Source organism: Vigna angularis, chromosome 4 (genome assembly GCF_016808095.1).
Source record: "Vigna angularis cultivar LongXiaoDou No.4 chromosome 4, ASM1680809v1, whole genome shotgun sequence".
NCBI lineage: Eukaryota > Viridiplantae > Streptophyta > Magnoliopsida > Fabales > Fabaceae > Vigna > Vigna angularis.
The window spans coordinates 12,753,694-12,779,670 of NC_068973.1; the positions used below are offsets into that span (position 1 = coordinate 12,753,694).

Here is a 25,977-nt window from a genome sequence, read left to right on the forward strand (position 1 = left end):
CTGATTAACCTAGTATCTAAACCAAGTTAATGACTATTATTATTTTTAAAACACTGGTTTCATGAATTTATGTGTGATCTAGTATAATAGGATAATACTTTAGAATCCTTGTAGTTGATCCTGTTTGGTGAGCATAAGTATTGATGTTAAAAGACCATTTCGCAATCAGATATTAAATTTTACAGGAAATAAGTTTACTTTTTACTCATCAAGTATCCAATGGATTGACAATTTGTTCCATTTGCTATGGTTTTTGGAAATTCGGACTTGGAATGAAGTCATATATCATTATTGTTATAATTTATAAATGTAAAGAGTCTTTCAATTAAAATGTTAAACTTTTAAGATATTTTGTTTGAGACACGGTATAAAAAGTTCAATGTCCAAGTGTTTAGCAATTCAATCTTTGTTGCCCTTGTTCTTTATAGTTAAATTAATTTAGGTCTATTAGTGTATAACCTTATAGTAGGCTTTAAGTAGGGAACCTATCCCTGTAAGACAGTTGCACTTATCACTGTCAAATAGTTACTTTCAGCAGTTAGAATTTACCTCTTGTATCTTGCTCTATATATATGGAGCCTCTAAGTATACTACTCTCACAGTCAATAGTACAACTTTGCAGTTCTGCATTCTCATAATTATAACTATTGATTTCTGATTTTTAACTTCAATTCATTTTTATTTAGATTGAAATGAATTGAAGAAAATAGATTGAAATTTTAAAAGATATCAGATAAATTTTTCTGATATCTACATTTTTTTTTATTCACTTCTTGTGTATCAAGGAGCCCCATTAGCTGTGTTACAAGATCTGGAGACTCTTCTGCTAAAAAAATTCTCAAGTGGTAAGACAAAACATGTTGACTTTGTCCTCATTTTTGAAAAAAGTTCTTATAAATTACTTGTATTTCTTTTTGCTTTGTATTATTCTGCTCATATGTCCCTAGGCTGAGTGTGTTGCAACTTCTTATAATATGATTTATGTAGATAATAAGATTTATGTAGATAAAAAGTGAAACATAATCAATCCTAATAAAGTAGTTAATTGTGAAATTAGCTCCTGAAATAAATCCCTTGATCTAAGGGATTGTGGGTTGACTTTCCCCATAAAAGGAAAGTAGATTGTAAATGATTTTCCTTGGATTAGTTCTCAAAGTTTAGTAAATTCATCTTATGTAGTGTTTCGTTGAATATCGTCACTTATTTTAACCTTCCAATCCTCTTGGCATGAACATAGGTCGTTTTAATGGACAAATCATGGATAGACATGCCTCGAAATACAAGTCAATATATGAGAGGATTGAATACCTTCTTGGACTTTGCACTCACTAATAGTGGTGTTAGGGGAAAGATAATATGTCCATGTCCAAAATGCAATTTTAAGAAATGGCAAAGTCGTGAAGAAGTAAAAGAGCATCTAATTATTAAACCTTTTCCAAAAGGGTATACATTGTGGCTTTTATACGGGGAGAGAAGAGTAAATGACGAAGCACCTCAAGTAATGGCCGAAGCTCCTCAAGTAATGGCCGAAGAAGATAGTGGAAGAGTTGAAATTAATGATAATATGTGTGAAATGATTAATGATGTATTTGCACATCATTGCTCAAACAACGACATGACGGATGATGATGAGATGGGTGTAGAGTTAAGCCATACTAGATGTCATGATGAGACATATTTTTTTGAATTAATGCAAGATGGACAAGAAAGCTTATATGAAGGATGTGATAAATATTCAAAACTTTCTTTCTTGGTGAAGTTGTATCACATCAAATGTCTATGCAAAATAAGTGACAAAGCTATGTCCATGATACTGGAGTTGCTAGCAGATGCATTTGAACATGCTAAAATTCCAAACTCATTCTATGAAGCCAAAAAAGTGATTAAGAAACTTGGTCTTCATTACACCAAAATTGATGCTTGCCCGAATGATTGTATGTTGTATGTTGGAGAAGACAAAGATAGAGATTCTTGTAAGAAATGTAAGACATCAAGATGGAAGCCAAAAAAGAGAAATACAATTGGTGACGATGTTGTTGTTAATAAGCGAAAGAAGATTCCTATAAAGGTGTTAAGGTATATTCCTTTGAAGCCTCGATTACAGAGGATGTTTTTGTCATCTAAAATAGTTGAGCATATGAGATGGCATGCATCAAAAAGTACGGATGAAGGCATGTTAAGACATCCAAGAGATTCTGAAGCATGGAAGAAATTTAACTTGATGCACCCTCAATTTGCCTTAGACCCTCGAAATGTGAGACTCAGTTTAGCTACTGATGGGTTCAATCCATATGGCAACTTGAGCACCAATAACAGTATTTGGCCAATTGTTCTCATACCATACCACCTTCCTCCTTGGATGTGTATGAAGCAAAGTTCATTCATTCTCTCCATGATCATTCTTGGAAAGCGAGCACCGGGCAATGATATTAATATTTACTTACAACCATTAATAGAAGAGTTGAAGGAGTTGTGGAACACTGGCATCAAAACTTTTGATTCATATGGCAATGAAGTATTTGATATGCGTGCAGCCATATTGTGGACTATTAGTGACTTTCCAGGACTTGGAACCTTATCTGGGTGGAACACACATACAGGATTGGCATGTCCGAGATGTAATTTTGACACTACTCCTAAGAAGCTTGTCAAAGGTGGGAAATTTTGTTTTATAAGTCATCGTCGGTGGTTAGATGGAAGACATAGGTTTAGATTGGCTCATATTAGGTTTGATGGAACTATTGAAAATAGAAGCCAACCAATGGCAATTGCAGGTCATGATATCTTACAACAACTTGGTAATGTTCATGTTGAATTTGGGAAAGAACCTATAGTTGAAGAAAGATAAAAAAGACAACACAGAGTTGATCGTCCTAAGGTAGAGACTCTACAATGGCGAAAGAAAAGTATATTTTTTGACCTTCCTTATTGGGTAGATAACTTATTGCACCACAATCTGGATGTTATGCATATTGAAAAAAATGTTTGTGACAATATATTGTTTACATTGTTGAATGATAGTACAAATAATAAATGCAAAGACAATCTAAAGGCAAGAAAGGACTTACAACTTTGGGGTATAAGACCAAGCATTGGCTCTTGTACTGTAAGCACTTTATTCCCATCGATCGAAAAATCAGTTGGAGGTTTCACTTATTTCACTCTATCTGCAAAGGAAAAGTTACAGGTGATGGTATTGGAGGGGGTATTTTTCGAAGAGTATAGCGCAGCGGAATTAAAACTCAGAGAGCGGGAAGCGTATTCGATCACAATTAAAATTAATTTTGTCCTTTTAGTAAAAATAATTTTCTTTCAGAAAATTAATCAAACAGTTGATATACGTAAAATAATATGAGTGTAGGGAATAAGAATATCAACACAGAATTTTTATCCTGGTTCGAATCAAAAGATTCTACGTCCAGTCGTTAATCACTATAAATAGTGATTAACCTTTTTCACTAAAAATGGTTTAACAGATTACAAGATAATGAACAGGAATAAAATGAAAAGAACCACTCTACCAACTTGAAGAGAACCGCTCCAGCAATCGACCAACGATTCACAAGCTTCTCCTTTCACAAGACCAGGCAGAGCACCTTGCTAACTTGAAGAGAGTCTGCTCTGACTATCGACACACGATACGCGAGCCTCTCCTTTCACAAGACCAAGCAAGGGAACAATGAACAAAAAGCTCTCTAAGAACGTTCCTCTGACACACAATGTTCTAAGCTTTCTCAGTTCAAAAAACGTTCCCTTCTGATTTCTCCAAATCAAATTATATAGCCAAGTACACTGAGTGCCAAAGGTCAGCTCTCAACTGCCATGAATAATCGATTATTGTAAGTGATAATCGATTACTCAAGTCCGTTACAGGTTTTCAAAAATGTGATAATCGATTATATGAAGTGATAATCGATTATTCAAGTATGACTTGTGATAATCGATTATTGCTTAACCATAATCGATTATACTAGTAAAAATTACAATGTTTAACATTTTCCTACTACATTCAAAATCTACAAGTTGCTTTTTTAAATATTTTCCTACTACATCCAAAATCTATAAGTTGCAGCATCATCAAAACACATCTTCAGGTTTTACCAATACTCCTTATTGGTAACAACAGGCACATCGTCATATCCTAACAAATAGTGCAATAGTTGACCCATTTCTTCAGTAAGTATTTTCACTTGATCAATTCTATTAATTAGTCTTTTATTAGAAAGTAACTATGTATAATTTGGACACTTCGTGTAGGGAATTTAGAGACATTATACGGAGACAATTGAGAAATCGGAGTCGACAATCATCTTTGATAAACAATCGTGTACCAAGATTGAAAATATCAACTATTAACTAAAACCATAATCTGTAGATGCTAGAGTTCATTTCTTTATCTTTGATATTCAAATTACATGGACATCTTAACAATTTGCTATTATTCTAAAATAGCATTTTACTTGCTTGCACCTGCTGTTTATGTAGTCACCATCATAATAGTGATAATAGAAAGAAATGTTCATTTGATCTATCTAAGGAAACTAGCAAAGCACCAAGGAATATTCATTTGATCTATATTGTTATCAATGCATTCATTTAATCTGACACTTAACCTTGTGTAGCCCTTAAATGAAGATGTTCTTCATTCACCACCTCAAGTTGGAGGAAATTCTCATGTACAAGATGAACATGAACAAGATGAAAATGAAGATATTATATTGGAAGTGCAACAAGAAAGGCCGTCAACATACAAGAGATCATGGTTGGTTGATGTTATTGGTAAGACATTGTTACTTATATCAATAATTATTGTTGAAGTTGTTTGACACAAGGGTATTTGACACAAATTTGATTTCTTCACAGATGACTAATGCAAGAGGGCTACCAAACACTTAAAAACAAATGATGTTTGGAATTTTCCTCTAAATGAAAGGATTATTGTGCGCTGGAATGAGGAGTATCAACCAATTGGAGATGGTGGTGGATTTTTGAATCGGTTCTTAGGGAGTATTGCTAGAAACTTTAAGGCATTCCCTGTTTGCTATTCTACTTAGAAGAAGATTCCTAAAGATTATAAAGAAGACATAATTCATAATACTATTCAAGTAAGTAATGTAAATTTTCAATTCACAATTGAGTTATTTGATAATTGTTGTTAATTTTGATTAAAATTTGTTTTGAAGACAAAGTTTGCAATCAATTCCGATATTCAAATAAATTACATCTTGAAAGTGCTTAATATGCAAGAAAGAGGGAAGAAATGGTGAAGTGATATTGTTCTTCAATTTTCTATTTCTCATTATATTTATGACATACTTAATATGCATAGGAAAGAGAATGTGGACACAAAGTTAGTAGAGGAGAAGTGTGGATAGCTACCCATCAGAAGACCAACGGAGCTTTTGTTAGTGATGAGGCAAGGAAAATTGGTGTAAGTTATCTAAGCCTAATTATGGTATAGCTACAATTTAAATATGTCGTGAAGTATTTTTTTTTTCAGTGGCTGAAACTGGTTTTAACTATTTAAGTTATATACAATTTTTCATTTTCTTTGTTGTGTTTTTGTTCCTCTTAACAAAGGAATCTCACTTATTTGTGTTTGACCTTGTTGTTTTGGAATTGTGCACTTGTTTTCTCTGATATAAACAATTTCACTATTTTATTAAATGTTGAATGTAGGAAAAAATTAAAGCATATGAATCCCCAACATCATCTCAATCAAAAAAAATATCCAGTTCAGATTCATTGGCTCATGCTTTAGGAATCCAAGAACATTGTGGACGCATTCGCGGTCTAGGTTTGGGTCCTTGCCCATCTAAAGTCTTTGGAGTCAAAGCTCGTTCTCATAGTAGATCATCTTCAGCTGCCCCTTCTAATGATGAATTACAAACTCATGTTAATGAATATTTTATCAATTACTTGGTTTGTTCCTTTTATGATTAACTTGTTAGGTATCATTTTTCTTTTTAAATAATTTCATCTGTTACAGGTATCTTCATTGACATCACAAGTCAATGACATGACATCACAAGTCAATGACATGACATCACAAGTCAATGAAATGAAAGAAATGATAGCATTTATGTTGCAAAGTTATCAAGGTCAATTGCCTTCAAAGTTTGCCGCATTTCAACTATCGGTAATAATTACTAAATTTCTTTGTATGATTTTTTTAAAAAATATATAACCAACTAATTATTATGTTATATTGTAGGTATCTGATCAAAGAAGCGTGTCAAACGATGAATATAATGAAGATGAAGAAAATTAGACATGTATGAACAATTAGTTATGTCTGGATTGATATGGTATGAAGTTTTGAGGATGCAAATATCACCTGCCATCCTTTTAGCTGTGTATGTATTGATAGCTGAATTTTTCCTAGGTGCCCTATAAGCATGATTGCTTTTTTCCTTTTCCACCTTTTTAGAGTTTGACTTCTGTTTTATGCTTAGTTAAGATAAGCTGACACTATTTGAACTTGTTTTGTATTGAGGAGACTGCATTAAACATAATTCAAGAACTGATTCTGGTAGTACGCCTATGTCTATGTTTTATATTAAAATAAAGTGCGTAAGTCACAGTACATTTGAATATTGTAGTATAGTTTTAAAATTATGAAGTATTAAAATGTGAAATGGAAGGTAATGATGAATATGATAGGAAATGTGATTGGGTAGTGTAAAAATTCACGACAGTAGAGTGAGTCTGTCTGAAATAGTGGTTGGCCCCTCAAAGCAGCTATGGTAGGAGCTAGTTATGCAATGTTCATAGTAGACATAGCCTATGAACATAGTATGTGTTTTGGAGCCATCTTTTTGTATGACTAAATCCTTCAATTTAAATTGGTACAAGTGTACTCCTTGCAGAGTGCTGGGAATTAGCCTTAATTATGGGACCATCTCATTATTACTCCACAACTCTACATGTATCTTTTGACCCTCTAAATCCTTCCTCATCATCTTTTACTCTAACCATCCATTATGTTCCGCTCCGTTTGTTCATACAAAACAGGTTATATTTCAAGTTCAAAGGGTAAGGAAAAGGAATCGTGTGAAGAGGTAAATGAGTACTGTTTGAATAGGCCCTTATTCCAAGCAAAGTGGACCATGAAAAAGTATAAAATAGTTACGTGTGTTTGTAACCTGTAAAGGGATTTGCCTCTTCCACCCTGATGTTATTATTAGGCACAACTTTTTATCTTGTGAGGTTTTAGGGTTTGTATTTTCAACATAAAAAATGACAGCCTTCCAAATTTTAATCAAATAAGTAGAACTTCATAAAAGGTAAAAATACTACTATGCTTTCTCAATCTGAAGAAATAATTATAAAAGAGATAAATGTTGAACTGTTTATACACTATACATGAGATAAGAAAATCTTTTGAATTAAGTACATGTTTTGTTCAGTTCATAGAAAAATGCATAAAACTGAGAATATAATGGAATTATAAATTAGTTCTCTGATTATCATTTGTTATATTCATAAATCTGTTGCGTGATTTTTTTTTTCCCTATCTATGTACACGTCAAATTTTCATTAATGAATAATGACACTATAACAAGACTTAGACATATCACGAATTGGTGAAGTTGAATTAGATATAATAAGGCATTCCTTGAGAGAAAGTTCAGTTTAGAACTGAATTAAAGCTTAAAAGGTTTATCCTAACCAAACATTGGAACAAAAGTTCATATTTATATGAGCCATTCAGCAAAGGTTTTGATTCAGAATATAACTCTGGAATGACACGGAAGGCTCGGGGCAATGAGGTTTTCAGTGGGAAGTACACAACAAGAACCACAGCCAAAAGCTTTCTCTTGGTACCCTTCACTCTTCTTCTCATCATGTTCCCTCTTTCTCTCATGAGGAACGAATCAATTCCTGAGGTGTCTTCTGCAACTGTCAGCAGCAGTTTAAACAACACAAAAATTTGAGCTATCACTACATTTTCGTCGGTTTTGAAGGAAACCCCTGAAAATAGGGACGGTTTTAAGAAACCTCGGATATTTCCGGCAGTTTTCAAAAAGACCCTGCTAGTTTCGGTGGTTTTAAAATAACTCCTGTTATTTCTGGCGGTTTCGTAGAAAACCGTCGATAATGTTTAGCGGTGTTGCTTTTGCCAGAGCTTTTTGGAATCGCGGGAAACGAATTTTTTAAGGGTTAAAATCGCCGAAAACGCTAAAAATAACCCTGGAAAAATTATATATTTTTGTAGTGTATATATAGTTAACGTTTTTTTTACGTGTCTCCAAAAAATGACATTTTTATGGCATAAATCTTTTCAATGTGTCATACGTTGTTTAATTCACATATATTTAACTTCTCTCTTCATATTTATGTCTTTTTTCACACATCAATTTATTTTCTTATAATTACTTTTACAATTAATTATTCAGTTTTAAAATTTTATCTCTTTAATTTATTTTAAATACCTAATGATAATATTTTATCATATTTTATTCATAATTTTTTACAATAATAATATATTTTCCTTTATGTGTACTGAACAGGAGGAAACGAAGCAACGGATAATATCACAGATATTTTTATTTTAAATTTATCTTGCGTACTTAAGAATATACAGTTCAAATTAAATATAATTCAGACATTAAAGGAATCAAACAAATTATATAAATTAAACATACAATTTAATATTAATTTATATATGATAATTGGAATTAGAAGTCATCTTTCAATTGCCTAAACATTATAAATAATAATTGAAATTGTGAATCATTTTTAAATTGCATCAAAAGGTGAGGATAGTATCTTGTTTATGCCATAGGATATGAATTAAAACATAGAAAACGTAATATAAAACCAAAAAGACTAAGTAACGTGTTAAACACATAAATGAGAACTCATCTTATAACTACATTCCGAATTAGGTTTTCTCACTAACATGCATGTGGCCAGAATTTCATATTCTAGATGGTGCCCATTATATTTATTCCATACAATGTGCTGGAAGAATTCCGAAAGAACTTATGAACTTATGTCGTGGAGAATAAAGCTTACTTTAACTTTTTAGTTATTCCCTCAAATAATTGGATTTCGGTAAAATCTTGAACAGAGTAATCCTATTATAAAAACTCTCACTATACATTTAATCATGTGAAAAATTCAAGTTATATTTTTACACCTAAAAAATTGTTAAATATCATTTTTAATTTTCTTAATAAACAAATTTTAAATCTAAATTAACCTAGGTGAAATATCTACTTATTTTATACATTTTGAAATCTTCTTATCTCTATATATGTGATTTCCAACATTTTTTATTGTGTCGAAGTATATACACATTGAACATTGACCTAAATAAAAATGGATGATTCAATTACAAATGACACAATAAATCTAACAAAAAATAAATTTTATTAAAACATATTTTAAATGATTATAAAATTAATAGGTAAGATTAGATCCAACAAATAAAAAAATCTTGCTAAAACAAATTTTAGATAACTTAAAAAAAAAACTTCAAAATCTTATTCAATTCTATTTTATAAAGTGAGTGAAATTTGTACTCATTTAATATACCAACTTGTCTATAATTAATATGAAATCTCTACTTAGAGAGTTATCTTAAAAAAATCTAGGTGCTAGTGTTAATCATTGGGCTTGTAAGTGGAAAGAACGGTGGATCTAAACTTAGGACGAATATATTGATGGAACGAAAACAGAAGAAAGAAAACTGAACTGAAGTATATGTTCTGTGTATATTAATGACAGCAGCATGCATGTACAGGTGTTTATATAAGGGAAAAAACAAAGTAACAGATGTATATTCTTTTAGTGTTACAACTGTCTTGGCTTATTAGCGTATATGCTAATAAGTTTTCGATTTGACAGAAGAACTTGGAATTAGATTCCACTTTTGTCACTTTGAATATTGAGAATAAATGATAGCATGCATATGTATTTGTCTTTCCTATTTATAGTTATCAATTCTCAGCTACAAATTTCAACCTTGTGGCATTTACTTGAGTGTATCAAAAAATACAGAGCAAAAAATGATGAGATCAGGAGAATACTACACCCATGTTTCAGAAGTTGAGAGGGAGTCTAGGACTGTTGAATACCCTAATGATGGAGCTCTTTCCTTCAAGAAGGTTGTTTACGAGGAAAATAAGGTTGAGGAACCCCACCACCACCACCACCACCACCTCTTCAGGCACCACCACCAGCCAGAGACTCGTGAGACAGTGAAAGTTGTAGAGTATGAGCAAGTTCCTGAGAGGCGTGTTGGTGAAATTGTCTACGAAGAGAATAGGACAGTGTGGCCTTGAATTGCATGCTAGGGTTCAACTTCGTATTACCATGTGCCTATTTTGCTAAGGAGACTATTTCTAGTATAAAAATCACCACTGTGTGATTGATTTAAATAAATTACTCCTTAGTTATCACTTTTCTTATAAGTCTTGTATAATTTCAATAAAGTTACGTTACTATATCTGTTGTGTGTACAAAGTACGTGTGCTAGCTTGCATGCATGATGATTTGTTGTTTATTCTGGAACAGGTCCTTAAAATAACTGAATAAATCAATCATGGCTCAAGTGTAACCTAATTAATGGTATATATACCCACATAAACTGTATGAATGATTTCTTAAAAACTTTTAAATCACTCGTTTTGGAAGATATATATCACACAATGATTTTTATCGAATCAACGTGCGATTGAGAGATACACACAATCTGTAGCCAATGGGTTAATTTATTATAATACTATCATATTTATTTTTATATATATTGAGGCAGAGGGGGGTAATTCTAAAACTGTTATCATCAAATACATTTTCTTTTCAAATGTTAATAAAAATTACATTTTTGTTATTTTCTATTTTTATTTTGTGAGTTTGTTAATTTGTAAAAGTATACCTTTTTAAATTTTACTACTCCATCTTGATATTTTTACTTACTATATAAAGGACCACGTGTGTGTATAAGTATGGAGCAATTGTAAGAGCTCCTATGTGTACAAGACAGGACATTCATGGTTGGCAAGGGAGGCCAACCACAATATCTCAACAGAAGTAGTATGAAAACCAGCACACAGATGTGGGTGACTTTTCTCTTTCCCAAAATCATTCTAAACTCACGTTTTGGATATAACATTTGCAAAGCCCAATTGCTGAACTGCATGATGAGGATGTATATGTTAGACATTGCAGATATTATAACATAAAAGATCTTCAAGATTACCATTTCTAAGAAGACAGAGATAGGGATGACTACGGACATAGATACTATCTACCAACTACTTGTGTTTAAAATATATTTGTAAGTATTTTAAAACTCATCAGTATCCTACAAACATTTAAAAGAAAAAGATATTTTATAAATTTTTAAAATAAAATTACAAAATATATATATATATATATATATATATATATATAATATAACATAAATTAAATTAAATACAAATTAAAATATAATTTTAATAAAATTTAACCTAATAAAATATAAATTAATTTTAATTTTAATTAAATTTAACTTAATAAATATAAATTAAATTTTAATTTTAATTTTTTATGGGTGACAGATACCCGCAGGTACGGATAATATAATATTCACACTCGCTTTGTTTATAAGCGGATATTAAAATATCCACGACGTACGGATAATAAATATCCCTAGGTACCAACTATCCATCACGGATTTTATCCGTAGTTATCCGCGAACACAAGTATTTTTGTCATTTCTTCTGTTAAAAGGACTACCAAACCTCTCAGCTTTCCAAAATTAATAAGCGGTCTATGCAAAATGCAAGCCATAATTATCCCATATCAACCTAGAAGGAGGCTAAGGCTGCCAATTACGAATGCTTATATCAAGTTGCATTTTGCAAATCCACTAGACAATGCACAGGAAGCCACCGAAAGAAGAAGAGCCCCAAGATCACCAAGCCGCGAAGACCCCGCTCAAGCCGCAACAAAAGCTGCATAAAATACCCCTCAACAACCATAGAAAGCAACACCAACAACACCTAATCCAACTTATTTATAGTTCTAACAACAGCAAAAAGCAATCTATAGTATCATAAATCGTATATCATACATGTAGCATCAACTCGCTTCTAGCCATAGGGCATAGATAGCCCTTCACCAAATCCTTTATATTTTGTAACCCAATTCTAACACAACAGACCAATTTCCTAACAAAATATGCCATGCTTCCATAAACACTATGTCACAAAGCACATCATCCTCATAATTGCCTATATAATGTCACCCTCACTTGTTGGTTCACATTCAAATCCCCTCCTTCATTTAGCCAATGAAGTTGTAAGGTTTTGGATGAGGTAAGATTATGAGAACCAACTTTTCTACCAACCTTGTGCTATAACAATTACAACATGAGTCATTATCCCCAATAAGAGAACATGTGTTATTTAAAAATTTACATATTGTATGAAAGATGTTCTCTCTTTAGGTTGGGATTTGATGGTTAGGTTGGTTGTTAATGACTCTTCTCATCATGAGAAAATCTTCATCACAAGGGTCGAAATCCTCCTTTCTTTCACCTTTACTTTCTCTTGTGCCATTTCTTCTTCTTCTTGGCTATTATATGAGTCAACACCCCTTAAGATCATGGTCTTTTAGGTGAGACATTGATATGCAATATGACCTCTACCTAGACATTTGAAATATTTGATATCACTTATGTGCATGTGGGATGATGATCTCTCCCTTAGTTTCTCTTTCTCTTTTTCTCTCCTTAAACTCTTAGAAGGTTCCTCTTGTTTGACTTGTTTTCCCTCCCTCTTGTAGTTTTTCTTTACATAGGAGCTAAGTGGGAAGCTTTCAATCCTTTTCTTAGATGTTGTTGCTCTACTTTTATGCAAATTTTTGTACCAAATCATTGAGATCTTGGTAGGGTAACAACTTCATTCTATCTTTAATGTCAAGATTAAGACCATTAAGAAATCTAGAGATGATGGTTACTTTTTCTTTCCTAATTCATGTTAAGACAAGATCGTCTATAAGACTGAACTGTCTAAAATCCTCATATGTTTTGAAGTTTAAGAAACAACAATAAACGAAATGAGCATATGATAAAGTGATATATTTGGGAAAATAATATAGTTAAAAGATAAGAGTTTTGTGAAAAAACTTTATGAAATCTAAACGTTTTAAGAAAAACTTTAGTAAACGCACTAATATTTGAGTGAACGCATTACCAAACAACTTCCTCACAAAATACGTCAATATGCAATATGAGAGGCTTGTTAAACGCGCTCGTATTATACTTTGCTAAACAATGCTAGACGAACTCTCACTATAATGTACAAAATGATGTTTTTGGTAAACACGCTAAAAGATATAAACATCGTTCCAAATACATGTGTTCAAAGACATTTTGCTAAACGCACTCTTGAACTAAATGAAGATCACTAAACAAAGCATTGTTAGGAAAAGTCTTGCATAGACCAAACGATACCTTGTACCAAACAACGTTTTCATCCAACGATGAAACCCTTATATACGAGTCTGAAGTGGACGTTAGAGACAAAGAAGACATTCACAAAAATATTCTCTCTATCAAAAGTCGTGCGCCAAAAAGTTCGTACAACCTACTTTTGATAAAATACTGAAAAAACATGTCTGCTCTAACAATTGACTTTAACTTACGATTGCTACTTCTGAAAAGGCTAAGAAGATCCGAAGATAAAAACAAGTACTATCTAATGGACATTTTCTTGAAGCTTATAAATTGAAGATCCTTTAAGAGAAAATCAAGAGAATAAGCACGCGAATACGAAAGAAATCATCTAAGAAGAAAAGCAAGCTCAAAAGAAAAGAAAATACTCTAAAGCTTCATAGAATTATAAACTTTACATTTGTAAGAAGAGAGAAAACTTTAAAAGTTTGTTAGATTGAATTGTATTGTAAACGACATCATCTTTGTGAGAGTAATCATCTAAGGACTTGTAAGCGATTTGATTGATTGAACATTCTAAAGATAATACAAATACTTAACGCTTAACTCGGTGGGGTTAAACAATAGCTAGACGAGTTTGTCTAATGAAAACTATGAGTGGGCGAAACTCAACTTGATAATGTATAAGAAGGTACCGAGATTATCTAGGAATATCACGAGTGGTGAAGAATATTGCACAAAAATCATTGAGTTTACTTTTGACTCATTTATACTCATCTAATGCTATTGTGTGCTTGCGTTTGACTTGTCTAACATTTTGTTGACTCGTCTGATAGATATTCATTTAATATTCTTTGTGTGCTTTTTACATTAACTCATACAATGGATTGTGTTGACTTGTTCCAATGTTTGTGACTCATCTAATGCTTTTTCTCTACTTGTTAGCTTAACATAACACTTATATACAACACTAACGCTAATTTAATAAAAATGATCACAAATTGTGAATATTTTTTAAAGAGACTTAATATAGTTTTTTTTAAATGAAGAACTCAATTAAACAAAAATTATAAAAAAATCAGAATCATATAAATATAGAGATTAAATTACTAAGTTTAGATAATATTATTTTTACCCACTTATGAAGTAGTGGTATTTCAACATCATTATCGCTGTGTTAATTTGAGCGGAAAATACTGTTTACTCAATTTTGAAGGCGATGAATTGAGATGAATGTCGTGTTCGCATGAGGAGAAATACACAGACGAATTTGAAGGTAAAAGCGGGATGACCCTACTGTTCACTCACCTGCGAATGTGGTGAGATTTGGAGGGATCGTTTCGAAAAAGTCACAAGTGCCCCTGTTTGTGAAACTAATTCCATTTGCAATTTGTCACTTCAATATAATCGGATACAAGTAAATTGGAATCGATTCCAGTTGCATTGTTTAAAATAAAAACACAGCTACGCTGCTGCACTTGCACCGTGGACTCACGAGTGAGGAGTAACTTTATTGTGATAAAAGTTGCAGATATTCCTACGCCTCTGAAGTTGCTTCACACAGCCAATGCACAGAAAAGATTCGTTCCTTCACGAGTGAGGAGTATTTGTTGTTTTCTCATTGCAAGTAGGTGGTAGATGAAGAAGATAATGTTGATGGAAGATGAAGAAGAAAGTGGTTGATGAAGAGAAGGAGTGTTTGAAGCTGGAGAAGATGAAGATGAGCAAAGCGTATTCGGTTCCAAGGAGGATTTATTCGGTTCCAACCCCATGAATAACAACAAAGGCAAGTTGTATTCGGTTCCAAGGACACCCTTATTCGGTTCCAGCCCATGAAAAACAACAAAGCCAAGGTGTATTCGGTTGTGCCTAGTATTCGATTCCACTTGTATGAAGAAGGAGAATTGAAGGTGTATTCGGTTCCATGGCTTTGTATTCGGTTCCAATGCTTTGAAGAAGAAGAAGGGAAGGTGTATTTGGTTAGCATGGGTTCGTATTCGGTTACCTGTTGTTGAGACAAAAGCCCTCCATTCCAAAGCTATGTATTCGGTTCGCATGGAGGAATTTCCTTGCAAGCTTGGTCGTTAAGGCGCCATTTTGACGAAGGTCTACGCATCTGACGGAGCTCGACGATGCAGCATGGAAGCTGGTTCGAAGGTTGGTGGTGGAAGCCCCATGATCCGTGACGGTGGAGGATGCATCGACCATCACATGCTCGTTGCAGCACTAGAGGAAGCTGTCCTTGATGATGGAGGATGCAGCGTCTTTGATGATGAAGACAAAGTTGTTCGTGATGAAGACGAAGCCGGGTCTAATGCGTTCCATTGATTGTACTGCATGCGTGGGAGGAAGCCATGCAGTGCCGAGACATCATGGTGCTCGTGCATGGAGTGATGGTTAAGGTCTTGGGAAGGGGGGAGGGGGATTCCAACGAATTGTTGGGTGTGAGAGGGTGGCGCGTGAGGGTTGAAGGAGTCGTTGCTGTTGGCGCCGACAACCGCCACAGGGTTGAGAAACACGAGATTTCCCGTCGCATGTGAGGGCGGGGGCTACGATGATGCGTCAGAGTAGTGGATGTAGTCTGGGTTGATGAGGACAAGAGTTTAGAGTCCGACTGAAAAGAGAGCACTACCACCACGTTAGTTATGTGAGATAAACTTTCATGGGTCCCATGTGTTTTTTAATAATTGTAAAAGTAGAAAAGTAGTTTGTTTGCACTTGCAAAGTCTTCTACGGCAGAAGCTTCTGTACCTTACAAGACTTTGGTGCACATGGTGATGCAAGCAACGTGTAAGATGGGTGGTGAAGTTTTGTTTTATGTGTGCAACTCACTTATAAAAGTGAAGTGAAAAAGTGGTTGTAAGAAACCACCGTCGAGAAGAAAAAGAGCAAAGTGCAACAGTAGAGAGCTGTGTGAGTGTGTGGAAAAGAGAGGGAGAGAGCCACGGGAAAAATTGCTGTAGTGTGCACCACCGTGAAGAGAGAAAAATAGGGAGGGTCTGTGTTGTGTATTGGGTGTTTTAGGAGTGTATCTTTGAGAGTCTAAGAGTGTTGTATTTATATACTCCTCTATTTCCAAGTTCTAAATAAAGAGATATTTTTTAGTAGATACCAACAAGTTACTCTATGCTTTCAAAGTTCACATCCAATCCCACACATAGCCTAAACATGCACCTCACTTACACATTTAAAAATAAATTCATTTTACTACATTTAAAAATAAATTCATTTTACTAAATTATAATTTTTTTCTTTTTAAAAATTAATTTTAATAATTATTCTTAATTTTTTTCTCTTTATAAACATTTTTACAATTAAATATAACATTAACAAAGAACATTTTATATTACTTTAATAACTAGGCGCATTTTAGTAATCTTTAATTTTCATCAATTAAACAAATTTTTTAAATCTGTCACATCAATCAAATCCTACACTAATTCTCAGAAACTTTACATCCAAATCCACTCTCAATTATCTCTAAATCCACTCAAGCAAACAACCAAAAATTTACTCTCAAATTCCCTCAAATCCATTCAGTTATTCTTCCATAAATCCTCATAACAAAGCATATAAGACGAGAGTGTTGTTATAATTTAGATACTTCTGTTGATAGTTTTAAGAAAGTAAATTTGAATAAAAAAATATTAGTTTCAAAAACCAAAATTATATTTTAAACATAAATATATTTATGATTTTTGCCTAAATTATTCTTAAATCCTGATTTTACTGTGTAAGAAACCAAATTTAAAGAAAAACCAAAAGAACAAGGGTGCTTTGTTACTTTGAAACCGATTTGTGAAGTTGATTTTGGAAAAGTGTGCTAGAGTTCATATTGGGTTTTCCCGCTCATTTTTCAAAGAAAACCCTTCTCTTCTTCCTTCACAACTTCAGTTTGGAGCGACAACATGAGTGCTCCCATGGACACAGAGCTCACAACCTACGAAAATGGCACTGGTTCCCAACACTCACTTCCCGAGGACAAAGTACTTGTCCCTGGTACTTTCCCTCTCACTCTCTCTACTTTACACTTTCTCATATCTTTTCTTGCTCTTTCTATATCACTATAACCACTATTACTTTGCTCCTAGTCGAGGTAACCCTAAAACCTTCCAGCACCGCTAAAATAGAAGATGTTCGTTCCGCCGTCGAAGGGTAACCCCTTTCGCTTCTTTGCCAAATTGCAAATTCAAGTTTTTCTTTTTCTTTTGTTCCAAATTGTGATTATTGCTGTTCTCGATTTAGCAGGATGCTTGAAAAGAGGAGTTTGAGCTATATCGATGGACCCATTCCGGTGCCTCTTGATGAGGCGTTTCTCGCAGATAACGTGCAAAGAATTTGCGTTTGCGGATGTGATACTGGTGTGCGATTTTTTGTTTGTTTTGTTTTAGGGTTTAGGAACAGTTCGAAATGATGGGACCTTTATTGATTTTATTTCTCTTCTACTTTTTTTTTAAATCTAAAATTGCCTAAAAGGACTTCTGGTTCCATCGTGACATTGAGTGTTTTAGCAATTAGCATAGCAACGTAGCAAATTATGTTGAATAATTCGCTGAATGGAGAGAGCGGGACAATACTTCATTCTGCCGCTGCTTTTCTGATTCTGTAAAATGTAACTCTTTTGTAGATGAAGGGAGGCACAATGATAATGTTCTTTTGTTCTGGCAAGTCAAGCCTATTGTACATGTTTTTCAGGTGATACTGCTGACTTGATTTTATTGCCTATGTGTTGGTCTCAGTCTCATTTCCTTGGTTGTCATACCCTTATGAGTATGAAGAGGGATAGATTTAGCTCCTCTAAAGTAAAACAAAGTTATTCTATTGTTTTGGAAGTGCCTTTTGAAGTCAATTTTTCTTGGTCTGAATTTTGCTTTGTCAGCTTAGCGAGGAAGGTCCATGTGAGGATATAAGCTCTGATGGCCAGTCTTCCAGCTTCAACGAATGGATTCTTCCTGCAAAAGAATTTGATGGCATGTGGGAAAGGTTATTACTTTTTAGTAGTTTGTGCATTTCCTGTTCTAAATGTATACTGTTATTCTTTTTATGATTAACTATGAAGTTCTAAATCATATACCCTGCAATATCAACCATTGTGTACGCAGCTTAATATATGATTCTGGTCTAAAGCAACGGTTATTACGTTATGCAGCAAGTGCTTTGCTCTTTACTGAAAAAGGGGTTGACCCATTCCTTGTTTCATGGAACCGGTAAGAACTGGAAATATTTATTTAGTTACAGTCTTCAATTCTGAAACTTTGCTTTACGATTGCATGCATGACCTTATTGTTAGAAAATACATTAACCACCCACAATGACTAATACATTAACTACCACAACGGCTAATATATTAACTACCCACAATAACTAATACATTTAATTTTGTTCCATTTAACTTTACCTAACACTTATATGTTCATGTCTGGTGTCTTCCTTAGCAGACAGTAAGCAGCATAGTGGTGCTTCATGATATACTGAGCAAACTTTGATTTCTGAACACCTGAAAAAAGCAACTCAGTATAACTGCTGATTGAGCTTGACATTTGTTGACGAGAAAAAGTTTGCTGCATATGCAACTTTGATAAACAGAACCTTTTTGTCAAAATATTGATCGAATTCTTTGCAAACCTTAGAAACTATCAAAAGGACTGAAACGTTACGACAAAGGAAGATGAACAAAAACATTGTAATGGAGGGCCTATAATTTGTTTTGATATTTTTTTAGACTCTGACGGCTGAAAGTGAACAGTTTAGCACTATTTAATCATGTAGGCTATTCTCCTTGTAGAAAAATTAAAGAAAAGCATTTTTTTATTTAATTTTGATGCTATTTAAGTAAAATTGTTGGTTGTAGCAATTATGGGAAGTTGAGCTGTAAACCGAGATGATTGAACTATTACATATCTTGATATTTTAGAGACTTTTATATATTTGCAGCATAATTCTGTTACATGGACCTCCTGGGACTGGAAAGACATCTTTATGTAAAGCATTAGCTCAGAAATTAGCAATTCGATTCAATTCAAGGTGCACTGATCTATTATCACTACTTTTTTTTAGTATTCTACCAATATTTCCCAATGAAAACAAGTAAATAAAGGGAACTTAAATTAACTTGCCTGTTTTTTCCCCACTCAGATACCCTCAGTCCCAGCTTATTGAAGTGAATGCACATTCTTTGTTCAGTAAATGGTTCTCTGAAAGTGGCAAGCTGGTACGCATGTCTGAAACTTGCTGTCTGTCATAGATTTGCATATTGTCTTTTGTTAGTAAAAAGGTTATTGTTTCTTATCACGTTTCTTGTAATTCTCCTAAAACCCTGGTTCCTTGTTAATTTATGTACTAATCAAGTTGACTAGTCTCTGTTTTAAAAGCAGAGAAGCAGAGCTACTAGTTGGTCCTTAACCGAACTGAATGATGTTGTCTAATCAATGTTGTCAACCTCATCAAGTGGGATATTGCGTTCCTGTTGTATGTAGAGAAACTGGGAAACTATTGTGCAATATTAAGCCACTTAGACTGTCTAATGCCCTTTTAGTTTGATAATGCTTTCGCGAGTTTATAAACTAAAAAAATTCTCCCCTTAACTATATCCAAGAGTCTTGCATATTGAGTATCAATTAACTAGAACAATATAGGAATTTATGGAATTTTGTATGAAGGAGATTGATAAGTCAAATTGTGAAATTGCCAAATTTAACGAAGCTGTATTCTTACCTAGTTACTACACATGAACTATTTTTGTATGGTTATCGAGTGTGTAATTATGTTTCTTTGTTTCCTACAAGGTAGCAAAACTTTTCCAGAAGATTCAAGAAATGGTAGAGGAAGAAAGCAATCTCGTATTTGTATTGATTGGTGAGACATAAGATAACAGGATAAATTCCAACTTACTGCTCATGTATTTTTCTCCAATGTCTGCTTAACTGTGTCCTTATGATCCTGCAGATGAAGTCGAAAGCCTCGCTGCTGCTAGAAAAGCTGCCCTATCTGGTTCTGAACCTTCTGATTCTATTCGGGTAAAATCCTCCAACCCATCCTATCAATAGGAATAAACTCATTCCCCCCGTCTCCACTATTTTGTGAAACTGTCTTAGATTGTTTAAAAATGTAATTCAGAGGTGTTGCTTTTATTCTTGGGTGTTTGTGTCTAACGTAAGTTCGATCTGAAAATGGAATTTCAGGTTGTCAATGCATTACTAACTCAGATGGACAAGTTGAAATCATCTCCTAATGTTATAATTCTAACAACTTCCAACATAACTGCAGCTATTGGTAAGCCTTCATGTCTCATTTGTTAAATTTTATGGCTTTTTCCCTGCGAGTTATAGTGGGTTCTCCAATAAATTTGAATATTCAGATCTGATTAGCTTATAATGTCAGTCTACTTACAAGTGAAGTGTAGAGTAGCTTTACAACATCTGGAGTTAGTGCATGTCTTAATTTTATCATGATTCACGGAGGGAATTGGTAGCCAGTAACGTGTATAAAAGTTTTTCCTCACCGAGCACCTGTTTGGGGCATCAGGGTCAAGTTGTTATAAAATAAAACAGACTTTCGTTACCACAGTGAAAAACAATACTATTTCCAGATCCGAAAAATCACCCCAATGTAACACATTACAACAGCAGCCTTTTCCCCCATGGTGGGAGCATCATTGCTCAAATTTTTTGTTATGTAGTTTATTCAGTATGCACTTCCTCCATAGACTTCATTAAAACGCATTTCGCATGTTGTAGATAATTCAGATTTATGAATTTTATTGCAGACATTGCTTTTGTTGATCGAGCTGATATCAAAGCATACGTTGGTCCCCCAACTCTTCAAGCTCGGTATGAAATATTAAGGTCCTGCTTGCAGGAACTGATACGTACAGGCATCTTGACTAACTTACAGGTGCAGAGAGTACTCAATCTTTTCCAGCTATCTTGACAAACAAGTCATTAATATTGGAATCATTATTCCGATCCATACAAAAAATAATTTTTATTCAGATTCCCTCATTTTGGCATCTTAGTCTTTTGGCTAATTATACTGACTTTTAGGATTGTAAGAATGTCATGCTTCCAAATTACGCATGTGCAAAGGAGAGGTTGAACGCACCAGATTTGCAGGAGGATTCTACATTCATGCAACTGTGCAAGCACCTATTGGATACAGCGGAGGCATGTGAGGTAGGGAAAAATATTTCTTGTGAGTGTTGAACAACATTAATATTTTGTTTGACCTTTAATCATAATTGATGAGTTTGATCTGTTTACAGGGAATGAGTGGAAGGTCTTTGAGAAAGCTTCCATTTTTGGCACATGCTGCACTCTCAAATCCTTTTGATTGCAACCATATTAAGTTCTTATGTACAATGGTAGAAACAGCAAAGAGGGAGCGTTCTGAGCTTCCTGATTAAAATAACTAAAACTTCAATTCAAATTGTGTAAATCGAAAGTGTAACTATTGCATCTACTTCATTTTAGTTCGATAAATGTTTGATGCAGCGGCAATTCTTATTTATTACTACAAGCAATTATAAGGGCTTAGTATAATGACTAATCTTTGAAAGCGTAACCTCAAACTATCATTGGGTAGGGAATGGAATAGGTTTGGTTATCTCCAATTAAATTTGCTTTTATTCTTTTAGCCAAACAGTTCATAAAGTAAGATGAGTGTTTGAAATATTCTTCCTTCTCTTATCGAGAAATCATGAATTCAATATCAGGCTTTTTAATATAAGGAAATCTTTTTGTTAGTTAATGATTATAAATTAACATGTCTTTCAATAATATTTATTTTTCTCTATAGTTTTTACTAGTTATTGTAATATCAACCATTATAAACATTAAAAATAATACTATGAAATAGTTATGGATGTTCTTAGACATTACTTTTTCACTTATTACATGTCTTAGTTCAACTAATTTTCACTCATAATTGATTGGATAGTAAAACAAAGCTAAAACAGCTTCAAATTAGAATCAAGCGGGTCTTGCTTATAAAAAGGTTTACTGCATAGATCAATGAGAAATTATGCGTTTTTATTTTCATATTACTAGTAATTCTGTTTAAAAATTATCGAAATAAGTAGATTTTAGATAAATTACTAAAAATGGATAAGCCACATTAACACATGTCGCACAACTTTTTATAAAGAAGTCATATTTTAAATTGTTTTTTTAATATAAAAATCCAATTTTTATTTGAATACATTACTTATTTATATTCTTTAACTTATTCCAAAGGTACCCATTTCAGTATTTTGTAGAAGAAATTAACCTCCAAGAGATAGATTCTAATTTAAATACAGTGTACAGATGTTTTGAAGTGTAAACTATTCTCTCTTTTTATAAATAGATATTTTTTGGCACAAATATTCAATAAAAGATAAGTGCTGAAACCGTATAGTCTATACTTATCTTCTTGATATTAATAACCTAATTATATAACATTCATATGGAATATAACAAACTGTTAATAGATAAAAAAATAAAAAAATAAAATCAACAATATATAAAAAATTTATAAATTTATTATCTTAATTTGAGTTGATGATAATATTTTAATATTATATGTAAACTTGTTTATCATTATTAATATCTAATTATCTTAACACGTGGCTGACTTGGCTTATTATGTCTGAATTTGTATACATATTGAGCCTCTGAAGTAAAATTGTCTTTCACGCTAAGTTTTTATATCATAACCATAGCAATTTCCCCGAGAAACAGAGGTACACTTAGTTGTGGCAAACTAGGGCCGTTTACTGAAATTAATGTTTGGTAAGTAAATACAACGAAAGCATTAGTGTGTATATATATATATATATATATATATATATCAAAGAAAGGGAATCTAACCTTTACAAAAGATTATAGATGAATACAAACACATTAGTCACAATTAACCCAAAACCTTGATGAATGCATACTCCTTTTTCTGAAACCTTTTTCAGTACAAAAATACATCCACCTCAATAAATAGTTTCTTAAAGAGAGTTTTACATATCAATTTGTCACTTGCTAATAGCTTCCAACACCATAAAGAATCTGATAAGTTCATGCTCCAAGTAGAACACAACTTTCTCAGAATCTTGAATAATACATGTCATCATATGAAACCTCAGTAGATAAATACTAATAATTGGATCCCACATACTGCAAAGTAATCATTGTGACACATGAAGATCCATGTTATTGATACAGTATTTTATATGCTTTCACTTTCATTCTTAATTCAAAAAGAACATTCTTTGGTTTGATGCATCAATCTCAATTAATCTACGTGCAGATACGTGCTTAAATATAATTGGAATTTGGTCACCTTAAGTTGTAAAGAGTTCAAAACAAAGCATATGGTTGGCACAGATCACTAAACTAGAATTATTTAATTGTAAGACTATGCTTAAAAAAATAATCTGGTTATTAATTATGAACTTCATCCATGTGCAGGTATTTCCTTTTTCCAGTCGTTGGTGTGTTTTTTTTTTACAATTGCACAAGAGGGCTATCACTGACATGTGCAGAGACATCATTCTCCCCCACAAAGTATTCACCAATTCCATATACAGGAGGAGCAGGTAGGTGAAGATCACTATGCGCAAAAATCTCTTTAAAAAGTTTTCAGACAAGCCCCACATGCTGCAGGAAGCACTTATAAGCAAAGAGGTTTCAAAAATTATAATACTTTTTTGGACACTTCCGACCAAAAGAAAAAGGAAAGAAAAGCCAAAACTTGAACCACCATAGACAAAGACCCATTCGAGGAGGGTGCAGGCTTTGACACAACTTGTTAACTTTGCCAACAAAAAGAATGCTTCAATCTTCAACACCCTTCACTGTCTAACACCCCTTTCTGCTTTCCTTTTTCTCCCTTGTGGAAACGTGCCCTCACTGTACATTAAAGAGAAAACGTTTGCATGCGGGAATATAACATAGCTCTCTCTACACTATGCGTGCATCACAATGTTTCAGTACACTGCCTCACACAGCCGCTTTTCTGCATCTACATATACACAAACATGCTATCTTCTGTCTTCTTATATATTCATACTTTCACACAGATCAAACATGTCTCTCTGTTCTATTTGTTTCTACCACATGACTCTTTCTCTTGTCCTCTCTCTCTTACTCCTTTTTCTCAACCATTTTGTTTGGTTAAAGTTCAACCATGTCTTCTATGTTCTCTCTCAACATCTTCACCTTCACCTCTTTCATCATTCATACATTCATCTTTCTCTTATGCCAGATATAGAGTGGCACTGCATATGCTGTGCTCATCATGGGAAGAATCCCCAGCAAAGGTTTCTTTAACCTAGGTCTCTATTAGCTACCAGCAACCATGAAATAGAAGGCCTAAACTCCATCCATGGGGAATTATGCACTCCTGGTCCGAATGGTTATTGCTTCTTAGTGGTTTACTCTTTATGCGCTTCCTTTTTTTCTGTTTATAGTGTTTTGAAGAGTGTGCAGCCATGCATACAACTGCTAGATTCCATGCATGTTGTGAAGTTTATTCAGATTTTTTTTTCTGTACCGCTTAGCTTGCAGATGAGTGAATAGATTACTACTTCTGAATAATGAGTGTGTTGAGTGGAAGTGTCACCATACCTTGGTATGAGAATGTAAAAGCATGCTTGCTACTTATTTTTGTTTAATAACATCTTCATATTTTATTTCTTCTTTCTCTCTTTCTGTTGATCTTGTACCATGTTCAATTAATCCACACAGTGTGTGAATATTTTGATGAGTTTTCACGAAATTACAACTACAACCATCATGCAGCGATATAGGAATAAAATACTTATATATGACTCAGCAAAAGGCATGACTGTGATTATCCTGTCCTTTAGTAGTAATAAAGAAAGTTTGATCATATATAGATGATAAGAAATGAGTAAGTAGCTCATCTACCAGCTATGTGTAGATCTCATTCTCGGAATATACAAATTAAAATGAAGAGTTCAATTTTCTTTTGTGACGCAGTTTCAGATGATTGTATTCAGGAGAATATGATTTCAACTAAAAGAGCTATAAACTACCTATTTTCCACCTTTTGGTGGGTTTATTTTATCTGGGAACATGCATGGGAAGTGAGGAAATGATCAACCCTCTTTTGTTGTTTATTGGGTAAAGAAAGGGAAGGGATATGTTCACAATTTTCTCTCCATGTGAGAAAAAAAGATCTTTAAATTAATATGCTAAGCTTGAGGAAAGAAAGCAAAGAAAAACAGTAAGTTGCAGCAGTGTGAAAGGAGTTTGACATAGAAGTGAGGGACTGTGCTAGATTCCTAGCTGCTTAATTTTCCTTATTTTCTAACCTCCTGGCTAGGTATTGATCCCAATATTAGACATGCATCATGATCTGTGTTGACTCTGGCGTTCTAATAAACTTACAAACAGTTAATTTCTACAAGGCTTTTTCAGTGTTGTAGGTGGCAATCACATATATAATGAGTTCAAAGGAACATTCACTTTCTTTTGCTTTTCTTTAATCATGAAACGTTTTGGTTGACTATACGGTTATGTGTGTGGAATGTGCCTACTGAATCCTGGACAGGCTCCACCTACGAGATGATGCATAATATCCTATACTCAAAACATGAT

At 33.4% G+C, this 25,977-nt stretch overlaps 3 protein-coding genes across 3 annotated transcripts; all 3 read left to right on the forward strand.

The window, feature by feature from the left end:
• The first annotated feature begins 1,501 nt into the window (after positions 1-1,501).
• On the forward strand, positions 1,502-2,848 carry LOC108330240 (uncharacterized). The gene has a single exon (XM_017564737.1). It carries the CDS (start codon positions 1,502-1,504, stop codon positions 2,846-2,848), a length of 1,347 nt encoding a protein of 448 aa, XP_017420226.1.
• Positions 2,849-9,956: 7,108 nt separating this feature from the next.
• Positions 9,957-10,456, forward strand: LOC128196301 (uncharacterized). The gene has a single exon (XM_052876664.1). It carries the CDS (start codon positions 10,017-10,019, stop codon positions 10,290-10,292), a length of 276 nt encoding a protein of 91 aa, XP_052732624.1. The 5' UTR covers positions 9,957-10,016; the 3' UTR covers positions 10,293-10,456.
• A 6,722-nt stretch (positions 10,457-17,178) lies between these two features.
• LOC108331055 (pachytene checkpoint protein 2 homolog) lies at positions 17,179-21,993 on the forward strand. The gene is made up of 14 exons (XM_017565671.2): positions 17,179-17,386; positions 17,479-17,542; positions 17,636-17,748; positions 18,015-18,082; positions 18,267-18,370; positions 18,490-18,594; positions 19,322-19,411; positions 19,523-19,598; positions 20,173-20,242; positions 20,333-20,403; positions 20,569-20,659; positions 21,153-21,280; positions 21,430-21,558; positions 21,648-21,993. Exons 1-14 carry the CDS (start codon positions 17,296-17,298, stop codon positions 21,786-21,788), a joined length of 1,341 nt encoding a protein of 446 aa, XP_017421160.1. The 5' UTR covers positions 17,179-17,295; the 3' UTR covers positions 21,789-21,993.
• The last annotated feature ends 3,984 nt before the right edge of the window (positions 21,994-25,977 follow it).